General features: G+C 41.5%; 1 protein-coding gene and 1 long non-coding RNA gene across 2 annotated transcripts in view; one reads left to right on the top strand and one right to left on the bottom strand.

Annotated features, from left to right (window-relative positions):
• Positions 1-20,808, bottom strand: part of LOC144649122 (uncharacterized) — a 111,941-nt gene that overhangs the window by 432 nt on the left and 90,701 nt on the right. The window lies entirely within an intron of this gene.
• LOC144651146 (uncharacterized) lies at positions 984-20,780 on the top strand. The gene is made up of 4 exons (XM_078511040.1): positions 984-1,349; positions 2,894-4,066; positions 20,333-20,410; positions 20,538-20,780. Exons 1-4 carry the CDS (start codon positions 984-986, stop codon positions 20,778-20,780), a joined length of 1,860 nt encoding a protein of 619 aa, XP_078367166.1.

Below are 20,808 nucleotides of genomic sequence, written 5' to 3'. Positions count from 1 at the left end.
TCTGAATTTAGTTATTGTTTTTAGATCTAGAATTGATGATGCGTTCCTCGATACCCGAGTTGCACTGTACAGATATCCCTGTGTTTTTCAAACACTATAAACTTGGATTTTTAATAACGGTTACAACTATTATTTTCTTTTTGATACCTTAGCTATAAAGAGCTGCTGGAGGGTATATTATATAGGCTTTGAAGCCAGGTGTAATTCAGCAGCATTTTGTACATGTTAGAATCCTCTAAGACTGTCTTCTTTTTCTGTTGCTATCGCCCAACAAGATAATGTCCTGTCGTCCCCAAAGTTGCTTTGCGACAGTAATTTCGTCATGCTGGCACGACTGTTTTCGGAGAACCGGCGAGTGCCCGCACTAGACTTTATGTAATTGGATCATCAAGAATTCGAACTGTTTTGATAGTTTTAACGAAGATTTGTTTGGGTGAGACAAAAGATGATTGTTGATTTTCATTACCTCAAAAGGGCGGGAAAAGCAAATGTTGTGAATGGCTTTTCTACTTGATATTATCACTTTTAATAGTGGATTAGCGTGCGATAACTGTGCAGTAGAGGAATTCCACGTGAACAATTTCTTAGTGGATTCTAACATTGTATTCTAGTTAAATATAGCTTTACAATCTACTGTTTTTCTGTAGAATACAAGCTGTGTATAACGTAAATAAAATGATGTTTAGAACTTTTTAAAAGTTCTTTCTTATTTTTACAACCACCTTGCAACAATTAATACAGTTATATCGTCTACCGCATGTACAATTTCTCCACGAAACAACATTTACTGGTTTCCCGAGAGACCAGTCATTGATTCCTTATAACATAGCAAAACAAAGTACTTCGAATACTGAATGCCGGTTTTATATGAAGGTATATCTATGACAAAATTAAATACTCAATAGTTGAAATAAAATCGTCGAAATCAGGAATGCATCAATCCAAAGTTGAATGGCAACAATCCGATTCAGTAAATAGCCATAATGCAAAAAGGCAAAACGCCAGAAGGCAAAACCCTAAAAGGCATCATACAAACAGGCATCACGCTAATAGGCATAACGCAAACAGGCATCACGCTAATAGGCATAACGCAAACAGGCATCACGAAAAGAGGCATAACGCAAGTAGGCAAAACGCAAGTAGGCAAAACGCAAACAGGCATCACGCAAACTGGCATCACGCAAGTAGGCATCACGCAAAGAGGCATCGCGCTAATAGGCATAACGCAAACAGGCATCACGAAAAGAGGCATAACGCAAGTAGGCAAAACGCAAGGAGGCATAACGCAAACAGGCATCACGCAAACTGGCATCACGCAAGTAGGCATCACGCAAAGAGGCATCGCGCAAGTAGGCAAAACGCAAATAGGCATCACGCAAACAGGCATTACGCAAGTAGGCATCACGCAAACAGGCATCACGCAAGTAGGCAAAACGCAAACAGGCATCACACAAAGCAAAAATTTGGGGGGGGGGGGGATCGTTGGGGAGCTTGGAAACGAGGCTTGATTTGGTAGCCGAGCCCTTTTTCACGATAGCGAAATTTTCGCAAAATATCCACTCAATCGTTTTGATAGTATCAGATATTTGTTTAGAATTGTCAAGCGATTCCAAAAATGTTTTTAGTTTTCTAGTTGACGAATTATCCGAACTTCTGCATACCATAAAACCGCTATGTTCGCGGCACTTGGAAAATATTTGGCTCAGCCCGCTTATTTTTCGATGAGCTATGAACACAAAACGGATCGAAATCCGCCAATCACAGCCCACTAGCATGACCTTGTGAACTTGAGGGCTCATTTGCATGAAGCCAACTCCGAGAAACTCCGGTTTTCAACTTGCAAGAACTCCCGCAAGAACGAACGATTTTGTTATGCACAAGCCCGTAAAATTCGTTTGCTTGGGAACCGAAATAATTTTAAGAATCGCTTGGCAAGTTTACCGACGACAGCAAAAAGAATCGCTGTAAAACCGTGTTGATTTCATGCAAATGACCTTCAAGTTCACAAGGTCATGCTAGTGGGCTGTGATTGGCGGATTTCGATCCGTTTTGTGTTCATAGCTCATCGAAAAATAAGCATAATATAGAGGTTTAATGGTATGCAGAAGTTCGGATAATTCGTCAACTAGAAAACTAAAAAACACACATAGACGGTGGTGGTTTTGGCACAAATCGCGACAACTCGCTCGGCTCGCCCGGGCTCGCCCGAGCTCGCCTCGCTCCTTGTCGAGATTAGTGACCAAAACCACCACCGTCTATGTGTGCAAAAATCGCGAGCGGCACCCAAAATCTCTGCGGCTTGAGCGCTCACAAATCTCAAGCTGCCTTGCTGTGCCAGAATCATTTTTCAATTGAACAAATATTTTTCTTTGGTATATACAACAGATGGCTGCCGCAAGATATTCGTCAGAAGTTTTGCAAGCTATGATGGAGGAAAACTTCCGTGAATTTCAAAGAAATCCACAAAGAAACGAAACTTTTTTTACTGGCCCAATCCGATTTTAATGAATGGCTACGCGTGTGGAAAATTGCCATACCAGAGGGTGGCCGTGCCAGCAAAGACCTTTTTGTCTTTCAAAAGAAAACAAAAGGAAAGTTTGTTAATTTGGTAAGGAATGAAATAAGAGATTTGAAAAGCGTAAAAGTAAGCTTTGGGTTGCAAATAAAGTTCACAAAAGAAAATTTTGAGACTGGTGTAACACAAGAGATGAAGCATTATTTTAAAGAAAGAGAACCGCACGTTTTTAACGAAAATAATAAACAACAGATAATACAAGAGTTCGAAAGATTTATTGAAAGAGCAAAGGGCCAAATTGAGGCTTGATCAGAGCGCGGCTCAGGCTGGGTTATTGAAAGAATAACCGAAGCGTACGTAAATGTTGCACGCTATCAGCCATTGCGCGGAGGAACTTACTTACCTCTCCCAGCCAATCTGGCAAAAAAGAAAGCAATAATCAACGTGCAAAACAGGGATAACGAATGTTTGAAGTGGGCTTTGAGAGCTGCACTTTTTCCTCCAAGGTACGGAAAAAACCTTCAAAGGCCAAGCAAATATCCGGTCAACGACGGAATTAACTACAGAGGCATCGATTTCCCCACACCTGTAAAACAGATTGACAAACTCGAGAGGCAAAACAGCAACCTCGCAATAAATGTGTTCGGCTGGGAAGACAATCGTGTGATTGTGCACAGAATAAGCAAAAAAGAAAAAACAATCCCTCGTATAAACCTTATATTAATAGAGTCAGGATTAATTCAGCATTACTGTTTTGTAAAAAGAGTAAGCGCTCTGCTTTTTGATCAGACAAAAAATGCAACCAAAAAACACTTTTGCATGTTGTGCTTGACCGGTTTTACAAGAGCGGACTTGCTCGAGAACCACGAAAAATATTGCAATGGCATGAACGGCAGGCCGACAAGGATCGAGATGCCGGAAGAGGGGAAAAACACCCTTTCTTTCCAAAATCATCACAAACAGATGAGAGCGCCTTACGTGATATATGCTGACTTTGAGGCTTTGGTCAGAAAGATTTCAGGCTGCGAGATTGGGCCAGAGAGCAAGCAAAAAAGCTACACCGAGAAGACAGAACAGCATGAGGCATGTGGTTTTGCTTACACAGTTGTAAGGAGTGACGGCAGAAACAAACGGCCAGTAGTCTACAGAGGTGAAAATGCTGTTGAAGTGTTTTTGAACTGTCTTCAAGAGGAAGAGAAAATAATAAGAAATAGTTTGTCATTGCCAAAACCTCTTGTGATGACTTCAGAAGATTGGGTAAAATTTAAAAATGCAACTGATTGCCATATTTGTGAAAAAAGTTTGATAAAAGATTACTTTTTAGACTCTTTACCTGTGTGGGAAAGTGAAGAAGGTAGCGTATACACTTATGATGGGCAATGGCACAAAAAATGTTTTTACGATGTAAAGAAAGAAAATGACAGTTCGCTTTACAGTTCGTTTCTCATGCTAAAAAGATTGACAGAAGAAGAGCACAAAGAAGCTGCAGAAGAACAAGATGACTGCTTATGCTGTGGGCAACCTTTGCTCAGGCAAAACTTCAGAGATGCAGTAAAAGACCATTGCCACATAACAGGCAAGTTTCGAGGAGCAGCGCACAACGCATGCAACCTGAAAATGCGAATAAAACCAAAGACGGACCAAATACCAGTTGTATTTCACAACCTGAGGGGCTATGATGCGCACCATTTAATGCAAGCGATGTCAAAGCTGTCGCAAGCGACACATAAAGAGGTGAAATGCGTCGCCAACAACATGGAGAAATACATCACATTTTCAGTAGGAGGTCTGCGTTTCATTGACAGCTTAAACTTTCTACAAGGAAGCCTCGATTCACTTGTAAGCGCAACACCGAAGGAGTCATTGAAAATAACAAAATCTCTTACTTCACAAAATTTTGAACTTCTTTTCAAAAAGGGGATCTATCCGTACGAGTACATGGACTCATGGGATAGATTTAGCGAAACAAGTTTGCCTGAAAAAGAAAAGTTTTACAGCAAGCTAAACGACGAGCACATAACAGACGAAGAGTACGATCACGCAAAGAGGGTATGGGAAGCTTTTGGATGCAAAACGCTGGGCGACTACCACAATTTGTACGTTAAAACTGACGTAACTCTTTTGGCTGATGTTTTTGAGAACTTTCGAAATATATGCCAAGAAAACTATGGCCTCGATCCAGCTCACTATTTTACATCGCCTGGCCTTTCTTGGGACGCACTCTTGAAAAAGACAGGCGCGCAGCTTGAGCTCCTTACAGACTCAGAAATGCATCTCTTTGTCGAAAGGGGAATAAGAGGAGGTATTTCCATGGTTAGCAAGAGATACGCAAAGGCAAACAATCCTTATGTTGAAGGCTACGATCCAAGCAAGCCAAAAAAATACATAATGTACCTTGATGCGAACAACCTTTATGGGTGGGCAATGAGCAAGCCACTGCCAAAAAGTGGTTTTAGATGGAAAAGAGTTATGCCGACTGAAAAAGAAATCATGAGGAAAAAGGAGTCTGCAAAAACTGGCTGGATATTGGAGGTAGAGCTTGAATACCCTGCTGAACTGCACGAAGAGCACAATAGCTACCCATTAGCTCCTGAGAAAAAGAAAATAAATAAGGACTTGTTTTCACCTTACCAAAAGAAATTGATAAAAAACCTCGATCTTGACCTACCAGACAGCGAAAAGCTTGTTTTAACTCTTGAAGACAAAACTAATTATGTTGTGCATTATCGAAACTTGCAGTTTTATTTGAAACAAGGAATGAAACTCAAAAAAGTGCACAGGGTTTTGGAGTTCGAACAGGAATGTTGGATGGAGCCGTACATAAAGATGAACACAGAATTCAGGAAAAAAGCGAAAAACGACTTTGAAAAAAACTTTTACAAGCTAATGAATAACTCAGTTTTCGGAAAAACAATGGAAAACCTGCGTAACCGTGTTGACATAAAAATAGCGCGAAGCGACGAAACGAACAAAATAAGAAAACTGGTTGCCAGTCCATTGTACTCAAGACACGTTCTGTTTTCAAACGATCTGGTCGGAATAGACATGCGGAAAAGCAGACTTTTTCTCAATAAACCTGTCTACACAGGTATGACTATCCTTGACGTAAGCAAGATTTTGATGTATGACTTTTTTTACAACGAAATGAAAATGGAGTACGGGCAGCGCTGCGAGCTTTTGTATACAGACACTGACAGCCTTCTTCTGGAGATTGAAACAGAGGATATTTACGAAGATATTTATCAAAACAAAACTCTATACGACACAAGCGACTACCCAAAAGAGCACTCACTTCATTCATACGAAAACAAAAAGGTCTTGGGAAAAATGAAAGACGAATGCGCAGGAACACCAATTTCAGAGTGTGTCTGTTTGAGGCCAAAAATGTATTCAATACTGACAGAAGACCAAAAAAAAATAAAGAAAGCTAAAGGAGTAAAAAAGTGTGTGGTAAAAAAGAAAATCTTGCACGAAAATTATTTAGAAACGCTTTTTGGAACAAAGCAGTTATGGCATGGAATGAACATACTTAGAAGCGAGGGTCATGAGATTTACGGAATGCATCTCAACAAAGTCTCGCTGTCGCCTTTTGACTCAAAGCGAAGGATAGCGGATGATGGGATACATACAAATGCTTACGGGTATAAGTTTTGCGAAACAGAACTTTTATAGCTTTTCTGGTGGTAACTGTGTATTTGGAGGAATAACAAGCAATTCTTCACGCACGAAGCCGCGCTTTGGACCATCGTGCAAGTAATAAAGCACTGGCTGATCAGGTTTAGTAACAGACCTTTCGATGCTGTAGACTTTTAATGACCAAATCGGATCTGTTGCCCTTTTTACGCCGCCTTCCAGCTCGCCAGGTTGGTAGAGGAAGCGCACATTAACGAGAGAGGGGAGTTTTTTTCTTTCTTGCCAACAGGTCTTGTATATTTTGAGGACGGTTTTGACGAAACAGCCTTTTCTTTGATTGCAGCAGCAGGTTTTTTTCCAGTAAGACTGGTAACTTCGTTGTTCAGAGCGGTAACAACTTCTGGAAGCCTTTTTACCCACGCTGTCGACCGCTGGCCAGATGGCAGGTTCATCTCGACACCGTACTGATAACCAAACAGGCGCCCTGCCAGTGTTTGATTAAAACGTTCAACAATAGCTTGATCTCTGTGGATATTAACACGCCCGCGTCTAATATAGGTTTTGTGATTTTCCATTTCTTTAGTAACAGCTCCCATGAATTCGCGACCAGGGTCAACTTGCAGCATCTGTGGCCATTTTAGTGCACTTCGCCTGTAAATTGTCTGAAAACCTTTTGCAACCTCAGTTGAATCTTTGGAGGTCAAAGGCTCGGCCTCTTTGAAACGGCTGGCAACGTCAACAACAGTCAGCGCGTATTTGTAAACTTTTCGCCCTCGCGGCAGTTTGTCGTGTGGCAGAAAAAGAAGGTCCGCCTGGTGGACCGCGTTTGGAGAAGAAACATCGAATTTTGGGCGAGGAACGTATCGTGGTGCCGGAAGGTAGATCTGCCAAAGGGCCTGCTTAACTAGCCACTTTTTTGCGGCATCTTCGGAAACCTTGGCAGCCTCGGCTAATTTTTTTATCGCTGCAATTCCCTTCCAGTAGCCCTGGGGGCTATAGTAGACTTTCGAGATCTTTGCATCCATGCGTATACAAGAAAAAAAAGAAACGTTTAAAGAAACCGAAAGGCAGCGTACCCAAGTGCAAGCGCGCCAGCGCCAACGAACATCAGTTCACCTTGTTTCTGCTGCTCGCTTGGCTGATAAAAATCAGAGAACTTGGGCTCTTTCGGAGGAATCATTTGTTTGTCAGGATGTGCCTGGTTGTAGAGTTTGAAAGCGTAGTCAGTGTTTGTGAAGTTCTGTTTGGCCTGCTCTTTTATTTCCGCGTTGGTTTGTATCCAGTCGAGGAGCTTGGTGCGGTCTCGAGAGTATTTAGCGTAAGCTGCCTGGTAAGCCTCTAGAGCTTTGTCGTGCCTTTCTTTTTCTTTCAAAGCGGCGTCATCTCCACCACCCAAAGCTCGAGCAAGGTAATTGCCGCCAATGAAAGCAGCAGCGTTCAAGATAGCTCCGCCAGCCATAATCGCTACGCTTGCCATTGTGTGTTTTTGTTCGTATATTATGATATTTTTTTTTAATTGGTGGGGAGAATTTTCTGGTCCTCGAGATACTGTTTAAGTGCAACGCTGCCAGCCATGACGGCTGTGAACTTTACATAGTTCATAAAACTGCTGCTTGGGTCGGATGTGAAGTTTTCTTTTACAACTTTTTTGGCAGCCCAACCGATTCCGGCGGCGAGACCTGTAATGGTGGCGGCATCCATGAGCGTTTTCACGAGCTTGTTGTCGGACATGGCGTTTTGATATAAAATAAAAATAAATCTTTAAATTAAAAATAATTTTAATTGGTAAAGGCATACATTAGAAAATCGCTTGCTTTTAATTTGAAAATTACTGAATTAAAGCAGCCATTTTTTTTGTCATTTCAAAAAGCATCACTGAACTTCTATCTTGAAGCCTTAAATTTTCATCTTGCAAACTTCTAACTTCTTCAAGCTTCTCTTTTCTTTCTTCTTCATTTTCTATTTTTTCACACGCGGTTGCAATTTCTTTTAAAACCTCATAAGCCCTTTTAAAACGTAAAATATCATTTTCAAGTTCATAGCGCATTTCGCAATATTTTTTCAATGCTTTTTCAATCTCAATTTTGTAGGTCATTGTGTCTGGCATTGTGTCGGTCATTGTTTTGGACATTGTCGGTATAATAAATGAAAAATAAATGTTCAAAAGAAATTTTTTAATCCATCGGACGGATTCCTCTTTGTTTGCGAGGTCTAATGACATTTTGGATTGTCGAAGGGTGCCCAAGGGGCGCCGGCGCTTCGCGTCCTGTTGGTTGTGTGTCGCGCAAAGCGCGGGATCCCTCTGGGATCCCTTGTGAGTCATCAGTTATAAGAGTTGGTGGAGCTTTAAATGTTGGACTTCTTTTTTCGTTTATAAAGGCTTTTATGTCTTCGCGTTTCACATAAGTTGTAACGATTGCAACGCCGATACCAAGCAAAGATATCCATTGATTTGTGGTGAGACCGCTTGATTGCGGCTGAGCCTCGGTCGGAGCTGGTTCCACGGGCGTGCCCAAAGGGCTCGGAGTTACACTTCGCTTAGCAGATGCAGATTTCTTTTCCTTTTCTTTTGCAATTATTGCAGCAGCCTCGACAGCAGCTTTTTTCTGTGCTTCACGAGCCTGTTTTGTTTTTTCAGCTGCAAGCTTGCCAGCAGCCACTCGCTTTGGATTTTTGGCAGGCTTTGTTGCTGGAGTTGTTGAAGTAACTTGTTTCTGTTCTTCTTGAGCGATCGGAGTTTGTTCGATCTCGGCCATTTATAATAAAAAAAAATAATATTTAAATAAAAAATTGCTCGGCAAGATTTTTTGCTAAGCAATTGCTAAGCATTGTTCAGTAATTACTTAGCATTTTTTTAGCATTGCTCAGAAAAATCTTCAGTAGTGTTTGTGTCCGCATCTTTGGAAGCACCTTTGGTTTCGCACAGCGAAGTGTGCGACTTTGTAGCTTCGTTTAAATCAATGTGCTTTGTTGTGATGAGCGCAGCATTTGCAACGGCAAGAAAGCGGCCGCATTTCAAAGCCAGACCGCCTGCCAAAGTGGACAGCTCTTTACTGATAATGTAGTCGTTTTTGAGTTCCTTTTGATAATCATTGACGTCCTTGATATTTACGGCCTTACCAACGACTTTGGTAACAAGAAAAATAAAGCTGTCAATCAAGCTGTCGGTTGTTTTGGATCCAACGTATGCCTCATATCTCTTGAAGTACTTTTCAACTTCTTTATCTGTCAAGCGCTTCACCTGCTCGTATGTCAGCTGCACACCGATTGCTTCTTTGGCTTTTCCTGTTGAAACAAGGATTGCAAGCCGTTCACGCAAAGCAGGAATGTCAGGGCCTTGAATGAGTACCATAGCGCTTTCTGTACTTTCTGGTTCAGCTCCTAGCAGTTCCATTACGGAAGCTAATTCTTGTTCACTTGCAGCGCCCTTGACGCTCTCGGGAGGAGAAGTTGCGAAAGGGTCAGCCATTTATTACTATAAAAAATATGTTCAATAAAAAAAAATTGTTCCGTAAGGGTGGCGATGAGAAATGACAAGATGCGAAAACTTATTTTTTTTTAGCTTTAAAATGATTTCTTTGTAATCCTCATTGGCAAGTTCGCCAGCGTAATCCTCAAAGATTGCCTTCGTGGTCTTGGCAGAGGGGGTGTAAAAGAAAACGATTGCCGCCACATTTTCGCGGAATGAGGCTGTTATGCTTGTCATTTTTTGAGTTAACACCCATATGCTCAAGCCTGCGTGGCGAGCAGAGAAAGCAAGATTCACCAATTCACCCGTTCTTCCCTTTACATCTTTCGATGCAGCACAGTCGTCGAGGATGATAAGCGTGTTCGTACCCTCAAAAAGAAATCTTGAAAGCCTTAACCAAGATTCCACCTCGTGCTGCTCGCAAATGAAAACAAAAAATCGAAGATCTTCCTCAGCAAAGCGATAATAAGTCTTGTTGTGCTCGAAAGTCGGGCAGATGAGCACGATGTAGTCAAACTTGCCTCGGAAAGGGCCACAAAGCTGATTGACCACGTATCTTGTTTTTCCTGAGTTCGTTGGTCCCACAATGAGGGCGTTGAAGGGTATATTGGCAGGATCCATCTTCGTTCGTTTATATTATAAAAGCACAGAATCTAACTGCCTGCCAATTATATTCATTTGGGCGTCGCTGATTACGTAAATGTGGCAGTTCAAATTACCTGAGCCGCTTGCTTTCCTCTCTAGCTCAAGCTGGACACCATCCTTTGTGTTCACAAGGCGCGTGCCGCTTCCGTGCATCGAGTGGTCAGCCATGGAACGCAGATCAATAAGAAGGCCAAACTTGTCTTCTGTGTAAAACTTTTGCAGAGTCATGTGCTGCGTTTTATTTTTTTCTTTCATGTAGAATCTTTTAACTTCTCCCCAAATGTCCATTCCTTCGATGCCGTTGTTGTACAGCATGTTTGGCGAGCCGTTGACAGTGATGCTTACTTTTGTAAGGTCCGGGTTAATGTACTTTTCCGAGCTCCTTGCACCTTTGTTATATTGCTCAATAAATAGGAGCAAGATACCTTTCATGGACCTCCTCTGCGGGTTGACCCTTAGATTCAGACGTGTGTCGGAGCCTTTTGCAAAAGTCGTCACTTTATCACGCTGGATGTGGTCGTAAGCGAACTCTTTGCCGCCCGAATAAGCGCTGAACGCTTCATCTGCAATTTCCTTGCTTCTTATCATCTCGTACTCCAGCTGGATGTTTGTCAACTTGTATTTCAGTTTTGTTGTATCTGAGCCTCTGACCACATGTTCGGCTGCCGCGAGCTTCAGTTCGAACACAAGATCGTTGTATAGTGCCTGAGGATAAAATGCCCCGTGGTCAGTTAAAATCTGGTGATCCAGACGGATGCGGTATTTATTTCCATATATCTCATTCAGCTTTTTTTCTGCGTCCACACCTGAAGTTTTCTTATCGCCAGCATTTGAGCGAATTTTGTTGAGGTCCTCGCTCTGAATGCCCTCTGGCACCCTGTCGTCGCGCTCCTCCTGCGAAAGGAAAAAATCCTCAAATATTTTGTAGATGTCATAGCCCACCGTGTCCTGCACGACAGTGCCTTCGTACTTTACAACAAACTTGTCGACCAGAGCTCGGCTGACGTTGTCAACCAGAAAGTTGTTGCCATGGCCTCCGCTCAAGTCGATGTTGAAGCGCAGCGCCAGCGAGCCAGGCACAATGACCTCGTTTTCGTTCAGCTTGGGCACTGAAACATACAACGTTTCCTCTGGATTGGCTTCTGTGCGGTCAAAAGTGATTCGTTTTACCGCGCGCTCGGCTTTCAGTGCGCCGAGTATTTTCTCTGTGCGTCCCGGTCGAAGGTTTTCTTGAACAGCAGCCATCTCTCGATTGGTTTTATTGTTAAATTGAAAAGTTTAATTTGAAAATATATATATATAAATTAAGCGATGGCAACAGGTGGTGGTGATTTTGGATTCGAGGACCCTGATTTGGACCAAGATCTTGACCACAACAGTGATAACGATGATGAAGAGGAACAAGAGGTCGACACAACCCGACCATTTCAGCCCGGGGAGGCATCCACACCCTACCATGGGGGTGAACAACATGAAATGCAAACGATGCAGCACGAACAGAGCGGGCTGCCAGACACATCATATGATGAAACACCTTTGCTTGAAAGAACCCCTTCGATAAGTGATCTTCAAAAAGAAAGTTTTTTGCGGCAAAAACTTAAAAAAGCTGTAGACACGATAAAAGGCAAATTTCCCAAAGCAAATTTTGAAAAAATTAGAATTAGAAGAGGCACTGGGAAAAATGAGGGGAAAATTGTTGCTATAGGAACTAAAAAAGGCGAGTACAAGATTCTAAAAGATAATGAGTCAGGCTTCATGAAAAACTTTTTAGACAGCTTCAAAGATGAACTTGGGCCGTCAGCTGAAGATCTTATTGCTCAAGACAATGAGAGCATAAGAGATGAACGCCAAAGATTAAGAGAAGCTGAAAAACAACTTCAAGAGGCCCAAAAAATCGCATCAGAAAGAGAAAAAGCCGTCCAAAAAATGAGAGATCTGAGAATAAAACTCGAGCGAGCCCAAGCCAAGAAAGATCAACTTGGGTCAAATGTTGAAAATGAATCAGAATTGCGCGAGCAGCAGCAACGGATTAAAAACTATAAAACTGATTTTGAAAACACAAAAAAAGAAGTTGCTGCTCTTGAAAAACAAGCAAATCAGAAGGCAAAAGAACAAACACGAGCCGACCAACTAAGGGCAAGCCTCGCTGCCATAGAGAGCAAAAGAAACACTTTGCAAGAAAGGCTCAACGATACAAGAGCGTTGGATGATCTTAAAGAGCAAGAAGATGAGCTCAAGCGCCAAAACGAGGAAGACAAAAAAATTATTGAGGATGAGAATGCCTCCCCCACTGACAAACAAGCCGCGGAAGAAAGAGTTGCGGAAAGAACCGAGGAGCTCGGGCGTTTGCAAACGCAGATTGCAGAAAGAGAAAGGGCGCTTCCACTTCGTGAGAGGATCAAAGAGATCTTCAAAAAATATGGCGTGACAGTAACAGCAATACTTCTTGCTGCTGGTGTCACGATTGGTTCTGTTATTGGAACCATTACAAACGCGTTGAAGGCAACCGGCAAAGCGTTGGGGAAAGGCCTAAGTGATATTGGCTCAAAGGTAGCATCAGCTCTGCCTGGTCTCATTGGCTCGATTGCGAAATTTCTTTTCAAAACCGCTGGTCAAGTAATTGGATTTCTTGCAGAGCACACCTGGCTGCTTATCCTTGCTGTGGTTGCTTTTCTTGTTGAAAAATACATCAAAAAGAGACGTTAGCGCATAAGGGTGTAGAGCAAAGCTGCTGCTCCAACCGCACCAACAGCGACAGTTGCTTTGTTTATTTCGTGTGAATCATTGGCTACGGCCTTCGTAGCTTTAGCGCTTTGCGCGTTGCTAGCTTGTGTTTCAGCAGCGCTTGCGGCGAGTCCCTGATTTTTTTTTGCTGTGGCGCTCTTGTGTATAGGATTTGAAGGGTGGCTGTTTGGTGGGTTGATTTTTGATTTTCCCCCCGCCATCAGTTTAAGAGCTGCTTTTTTTGTAGCTTTATTAACCTCATCATTCACTCCTAATTTCATCCCAACAACAGCCTGCTTAAGCTGGTTATTGTAACCAACAACGCTTTCTGTGTTTATCACCATACGAGCGGGCATCAGCCAGGCACCTGGGCAGACTGCAAGGTTAAGCCGAACCTTAGCCTGGTCGATGGCGAGTTGGTATCTTTGGACCGACTTTGCCAGATCAGGTTGCCTTATAGCGTCTTCAACCAACACGAGGAACTCACTTTGCGCTTCCTTTGCACGGCCGCCTGTTCCAAGTATGCTACTTCGAACGTTGACCTGCGAACCCAGAATACAGTAGACAAAAGCCTCAATTGACTGGTTTATTCTTGACAAACCCGCCTGAGTAAGCCCTTGCGTTGCATTTGCACAAAACCAGTCAGCCTGTGATGCTGCAGAATCATCTGGCTGAATGTAATAAATAAGGTTACCGTCGCTTGCAGTTCCACCTTCATCCGAAAATTTATCGTAATCGGGGTATTTTGCTCCAGTTTTTTTGTATACCATTGCTTGAAATCCAGATATAAATAGCACCAAGTCCGTGGTTTGCACCTGTTGTAAAACGAAAATCGCTTGACGGGTCGACACCGAACTCAGCACATATTCTTTTGTACGAAGCCACGTCGTACTTGTTGTCGAACTGGCTAAAAGTTGGGTCGCCTGGCAAGGCGCTTACGCTCTGAATTCCCCCCATCTGAAACAATATTCGCCTTATCGTGAAATAAACGTGAAACAGATAAAAATTACGCACAATCGGTGGCAAGCTAAGAGCTGAGTGCTCTTCATCGAAAATATCTCGACTTATACCGCAGCCTGTTGTCGCGCACCATACCGCAAAGTTAAGTTGCTGGGGCCAATAGGCCATGTTAGGCCCCGCAAGCCACTTTTTTGACTCTTTTCCTGATGTATGCTTCAGTTTTGTTTTTTGAAAAATCTCTCTTAATTTCGTTGTGAAATATTGATCTGGTGTTACGTAGATGTTGATTTTGCTGTTAAATATTTTTTTCAAACTCGGTGCGGCTTCGTGAAATCCAACCGCGGGAATTGGCAAAGATGAGCCTTTTGCGCCGCTTGGTGACAGCTGTTGTGGAAAACCGCCTGAAATTTGATTCACCCCCAGTGCTTTTTTCATCTCTGGGCTCCAATATTTGCTGTCAGAGCCAAAAACATTTATCAAATGGCCTTGCTCTGCCTTGTAATAAATGTCTGCCGTTGCTGTGTGGTTGTACGCGAACTCAACCTGTGCAACAAATTTTGTTCGGTCAGCGTTTGGATATTTTGCAAGAAAAGATTTCCATGCATTGTCTTTTGCCGCTTCAGAAATTTTAGTTGCTTCTGGGGTTTTCATCCACTTCATAAAATCTCTTTCTTTGGAATCAAGAAAAATTGATTGAGAAATGTCATCAGCTCTCGGAATAGGCGGCGCCATTTTATATTAAAGATTTATTTTTCAAAAGATAATTATAAAGATGGTTGTGCTCACAATCGACGCGAGTTCCAACGGGGAAGCTGTTTACTTTGACCAGCCAATTGAAAAACCAAGGTTTATCAGCCTGCTGTCATGCTCGTTACAAAACAGCTGGCGTAATCTGAAAGAAATTGGCTCCATAAGCATTAAACAAAACAATGTGAGCAACAATGTTGCTGTTTTTTTTCCAGGCAACTACAATTTTGATGAAATTACAACTTACCTGACTAATAAGTTCAAAGATCAACAAAAGCTAACAGTAAAAAGGGATGATTTAAAAAGAGGCTTTTCAATAACAAAAACAAAAAATATTGAAAGCTTTTCTTTTGATAAAAATCTTTCTAAACTTTTTAAGAACACAATTGTTGATGCTGCTAACGCAAGAATTGAAGATTTTACTATACCAGACTTTTATTACATTCACTGCGATTTACTTTCCAAAGAAAATAACTTGTATAATGGAAAGCCAAGTGACATTCTCGCTTGTGTACCAATAACCGGAAAACCTTATGATTTGGTTCATTACCCTCAAAATTTTATCAATAATTCACGTCGAATCGACGCTGTTCAGAGTGTGAACAGTGTCACATTGACCGTCAAAGACAAAACTGGCAGTAAGTTTGACTTTGTTGGAGCTCCGCTGCATTTTGAATTAGAATTAAATTAATATTTTTTTATTGTATACGAGACCATGTCATCTGCTAATGTTCTCCCGAGTGCCCCTGCTTATGGTGATCGCGAAGAAACACAACTTTATCCAAGCCTCCCAACAAATGCCGAGAATTTTCGGCTGACTGAAATAAGTAAAATTGAAAAAGAAATATCCGCTGAAGCTGAGCATTACAGGCTTGTGTTAAAAAAATATAAAAAAGTCCGGAAAGTTATTCACTATTCCGTGGTCTGTCTTGGCGCCGTGACGGCAGCTCTGTCTTCTGGAGCTGTTGCGACTTCACTTACTGGTGTTGGAATTGTTATCGGCGTTCCTGTTGCAGCAGTAGCAGGTATATCTGGCGCAGCTTCCACTGGCCTGTCAGTTATCAACAAAAAGCTTGAACGTAAAGTTAATAAGCACTCAAGAATCCTCGCTCTGGCTGTTGCAAAACATGACTCGATAAACAGCTCTGTCTCACAAGCTCTGAATGATAATCTTGTTTCTGACAAAGAGTTTCAACTGATCACACGAGAAATGCAAAATTATCGCCAACTTAAAGATACTTTACGCTCAAACTTTGCAAAAACACAAACAAATTCACTCCAGCCAGACATCGGAAAAATTCGGGAAGAAATCAAGAGAGAAGAACGCAAAAGATTGGAAAAAAAACTTCTCGAAAGTGCCACCGACATTTCGAAATAAAATTTCAGTCCAATAAAACATTTTTTCATTTTATAAAAGAATGATTGTCTGCGCTCATCTTGTCGTTTACTTTGTGTTTGAATATTTCACGCCCGAGTGTCAAAAAAATATTCGATACATAACCCGCGATGTTGTTAATTGCCTGAACGAGGCAAAATAAAAGGTTACAGCGCACTTAAAGTGACTTTCAGCCGAGTCGAAAGGATTAAATCTGAGTGTGCAAAAAATACAATTAAGTTGAAGCGAACAGCGAGAAATTGCGTGACCCACAGCGGCATGCAAATTTTTTTGTGTGTTTGCGTGCGTGGGTGTACAAAGTCGGGGTATTACCCGAATGATATTTTTAGACTTTTGTAAGTTGTTTTCATTCCTGTGTGCTTAAAATCTGAGTTCTAAGCACTCAGGAATGTAAAATCTATTGTTTTACACGTGCACAACTATTGTTCTTTTGATTTAATGCACGTGACGGCCAATTGTGAGTCATTGTCACTAAAAATAGCTTAATGATGTCATTTTCTTTACTCTGTAATCTGTTGTGTGTGTTAACACTCGGGGAATCACCTATTAACTAAAAATAGTGTATGACACGATGAGAATAAACTCACCGTGATCTTATATTGTTCTTTAATGTGCTAGAAAGTTCTTAGCACAATATGTCATGGTATATATTTGAGCGTTTGTTAAATTGAATATTGTTGTTAATTTATCATAGCTCGCAAAAAACACATACGAAGAGTTTCAAAATGATCGCTGTGTTCCATGCAATTTTCTTTATTTTCACCGAACTTTTTGAGCCTGCTTGGCAGAAGAATGTCAGAAGAATAACATATCAAGTCGTTGAGGCCATAGAAGAAGCAAAACATAATAAATCACCCGCCGATTGAGTTGTTCCTGCTTAAAATATTCTTAATTTATGCACTCACCGGAGCGTGCAAGTTTTGTTTAGCTTGTTAAAACGTTTGCGACAACACTGCTGTCTAATTTTTTTAATTTTTCAATCAGCTCGTCTGTTAAAAAGATTGTTATTTGTTTTTCATTTTCTTTAGTTTTTTTGTAGGTTGTAAACGCTTTTCCACGAGATCTTTTCAAGTTTTTCTTTACATTCAAGTTAATTTCTCCAGTTCTCCCTCTTCCCATCTTCGTTTACTCAATAAGAGCATTTGTTCAATAGGAATTGTTTCTGGCACAGCAATTAAAGGTTGGTTGTAATTTAATACAATGGCGCCATACAACGATTGGTACACTGTCGGGTCCGGCGAATCTGCTTCAGGAAGTTAGGAATGTGAAAGCCACTCACATTTTCCTCCTTTTTTTTACCATTTCCACGCCTGCTTTCCCGATTTTTTTGTTAGTTTTAACCATGCTTTGCATAACGATTGCAGCTTTCTTTTTCTTAAGTTTTCTGGGATTTTTTCCAGATCGTACACCAGGTCATATATTTCAGCAAGCCTGAAAAAAGATTCTTTGTAGTTTGTGAGAAAAAGACAATGTAGCCAGCTTTTTGGTAAAAGGGTAGTTATTGGTATAAATAACTCGTTTTTGACGTTTTCATTAATGGGGGGGTAGTTCTGAAAAGAACGGGGCAAGACCCTTTCTGCACTTTTACCAAAAACTTCGGGTTTTTTTACATTCATATTGTTTTTATAATTAAATTCTGTTTCCATCAATATTTCAAAAAAATCTCTTTCTGGTTTTGTTTTGTTCACTATTAACATAAATATTTCGAGAATTTCTAATGACGTTACTTTTGAAAAATCTTCGGCACTTTTTCTTTGCATTGATTTTAAATAGCCTGTCACATATTTGTACACGTCTTCAGGTATTGACCCCTTGGGCACCCCTGTTTCTGGCGTGCAAGGCACGTGCCGAAGGCGGTTGTGGTTTGGGTCAAAAAAATGTAATAAACTCTTTTTTTTCAAAATGCTTGCGCTTCTTAAGGGGGCAATCATTACGGTGTGAGTTTCTTCAACCATGGCGTGTATTTTTTTTGTCACGTCTAAAACCTCGTAGCGTTCCAGAATTGAGTCGTAAAATTCATCAGTTGGGGTGTAAAACTTTCTCGTTCGGGGGCCCTTGGCCATAACGCATTCTCTTTCCCACTCCATTTACACTGATGTGCCTTTTGTTCAATTAAAAAATAATTCTGGCACAGCAAGGCAGCTTGAGATTTGTGAGCGCTCAAGCCGCAGAGATTTTGGGTGCCGCTCGCGATTTTTGCACACATAGACGGTGGTGGTTTTGGTCACTAATCTCGACAAGGAGCGAGGCGAGCTCGGGCGAGCCCGGGCGAGCCGAGCGAGTTGTCGCGATTTGTGCCAAAACCACCACCGTCTATGTGTGTAAAAACATTTTTGGAATCGCTTGACAATTCTAAACAAATATCTGATACTATCAAAACGTTTGAGTGGATATTTTGCGAAAATTTCGATATCGTGGAAAAAGGCTCGGCTACCAAATCAAGCCTCGTTTCCAAGCTCCCCAAGAAAACGATCCCCTCAAAAAATTCTTGCTTTGCGTGATGCCTGTTTGCGTTTTGCCTACTTGCGTGATGCCTGTTTGCGTGATGCCTACTTGCGTGATGCCTGTTTGCGTGATGCCTGTTTGCGTTTTGCCTACTTGCGTGATGCCTCTTTGCGTGATGCCTACTTGCGTGATGCCAGTTTGCGTGATGCCTGTTTGCGTTATGCCTCCTTGCGTTTTGCCTACTTGCGTTATGCCTCTTTGCGTTTTGCCTACTTGCGTGATGCCTGTTTGCGTTATGCCTATTAGCGTGATGCCTGTTTGTATGATGCCTTTTAGCGTTCTGCCTTCTGGCGTTTTGCCTTTTTGCATTATGGCTATTTGCTGAATCGGATTGTTGCCATTCAACTTTGAAATGATGCATTCCTGATTTCGATGATTTTATTTCAACTACTGAGTATTGAATTTTGTCATAGATATACCTCCATAGCCAAATCTGTCTGTTAGCAAAGGCGGATAAAAGTTTCAAGGTTACAGGGCACTTTGCCCTCTTACCGTACCCAAATTCGCAAGTAGCCAATCAGAAGCGCGATCTACTGTCCTGATATCCTACGATATCAAGTCACTGACCTGATATGCCACCATATCACGGTTACTTTGAATTAAAGTAGTGTTTCTGTACGATGAATTGAAAAGAGGTTTTACCAATAAAAGAGAAACTAGTATTTTTAATTAGCTGGTGTTTACCGGTCGTAAAATGAGAAAAACTTTCCCGCCAAAACTAAACTTGAGCGCGCTCGCCAATTGCGCGATGTTTGCCGACGAGTACTGAAACATTCACACTGAAACAATGGAGTCGGAGTTTCCAAATTTTTCGCTAAATTTGGATTTTGAAAATTTAGGGAATGAAACTCCAAACAAACGAGTAAAAAAATGTAAGAAGAGGACTTGATAAAAGTGTTGAAGACCAAAAAAGTATCAATACAAGCAGGTCAACACATTTTGTACTACGTGTCTGGCAAGCATGGCTTCAACAGATCGAATAATATCACCGGATTTTTGGCTGAATTTGGGTACGGTAAATACCTAATAGTACCTTTTTGGTACGCTTCGACGGCATATCAGGCTCGTTTGGTCTCACCATGGGTATTATGGCTCGACTGCGTCTCGCCAAAATACGAACCATGGCTCGACCAAACTCGCCTGATATGCCGCCGAAGCGTACCAAAAAGGTACGATTAGGTATAATAAACGTCCTAGATTTGTTGCCCGCTCATGGACATTTAGCGGGAAATAGCTTTATTGTATTGAAAGATGTCATGTGATCATTTTAATACTAGCCAGTAAATGTGCCCATTTTCGCGGGAAAAATTAGCACGTATAACAATGGTTGCCAGCCCTCAAAACTGAGGAGCATTTTCATTATGCCCGTTTATTATATAGAAAATTCCTTCCGGGTCCCTACCAGGTTCCTATTGGCTTCCATCGCGATTCCTTAAATGGAACTGTGGCAAAGTGTGGAAAACAACTAACCCACTAATACGACCAACTAGCTCGACAAAGAAGCTCAGCTAAGTTGAATTTTACAGATACGACCCAAGACCACTTTTAGCATGTCCAGCCTTTCTTTTCCTTTTGTTCAGTTTTGATTCGACCACCCAAAAGCCTGGTAAGATATGTGTCAGTTGCATTTGTTGGGTTACGAGTAAGAGCCGTAGTCACGATCTTATTTCTGTAGCTCGTCGGTGGTCGGATTGATAAGGTTGACTGTATTGGTTCCTACATTGTACTGTTCTTGTAGGAATTCAACAGAGTTTCTGACAAGTTCGTATTGATTTCTTCTTGTTTCGTTGATGATTCCTTACATTGTTCCTACAAGGTTAGTTCTTGATTCCTTCTTCTTTCTTTTATATGATTCCTACACTACTCCTTTAGCTACAATAGTTCCTACGTAGTTCGTATTTGTTTTCTTTGTTTACTACGCGATTCCTACATTCTTCCGACAGAAGTCCTACGGAGTTTTTACAGGATTTGTATCTGGTTTCTTCGCGATTCCTACATTGTTTCTAAACGGATATTCTACAGAGTTCGTACAGGATTCGTTCCGGTACCTAGATGGTTACCCAGTTGTTGATACAGACCTACAAAGTTTCTATTTAACAATAAGTCTGCGAGCACGAGTTTTCTATGAGCGAATAGTCAACGAGGGATGGACAGCCGAGTCGACTATTGCTCGTAAAAAACGATGACGCGAAGTCTATAACTGTTTTGGTAGAA

This window comes from Oculina patagonica, chromosome 4 (genome assembly GCF_052425735.1).
Source record: "Oculina patagonica isolate OP01 chromosome 4, crgOcupat, whole genome shotgun sequence".
In the NCBI taxonomy this organism is placed as follows: Eukaryota; Metazoa; Cnidaria; class Anthozoa; order Scleractinia; family Oculinidae; genus Oculina; species Oculina patagonica.
This window is presented reverse-complemented; position numbering and strand designations above follow the sequence as displayed.

Bases quoted from the DNA above. Each gene is read 5' to 3' on its own strand.
- LOC144651146 (XM_078511040.1), top strand. From the start codon at position 984: ATGCAAAAAGGCAAAACGCCAGAAGGCAAAACCCTAAAAGGCATCATA. The intron at 1,350-2,893 runs GTAGGCAAAACG...GCACGCTATCAG, and splicing joins CGCAAAGAGGCATCGCGCAA to CCATTGCGCGGAGGAACTTA. The intron at 4,067-20,332 runs GTAAAAGACCAT...CTGTTCTTGTAG, and splicing joins GGCAAAACTTCAGAGATGCA to GAATTCAACAGAGTTTCTGA.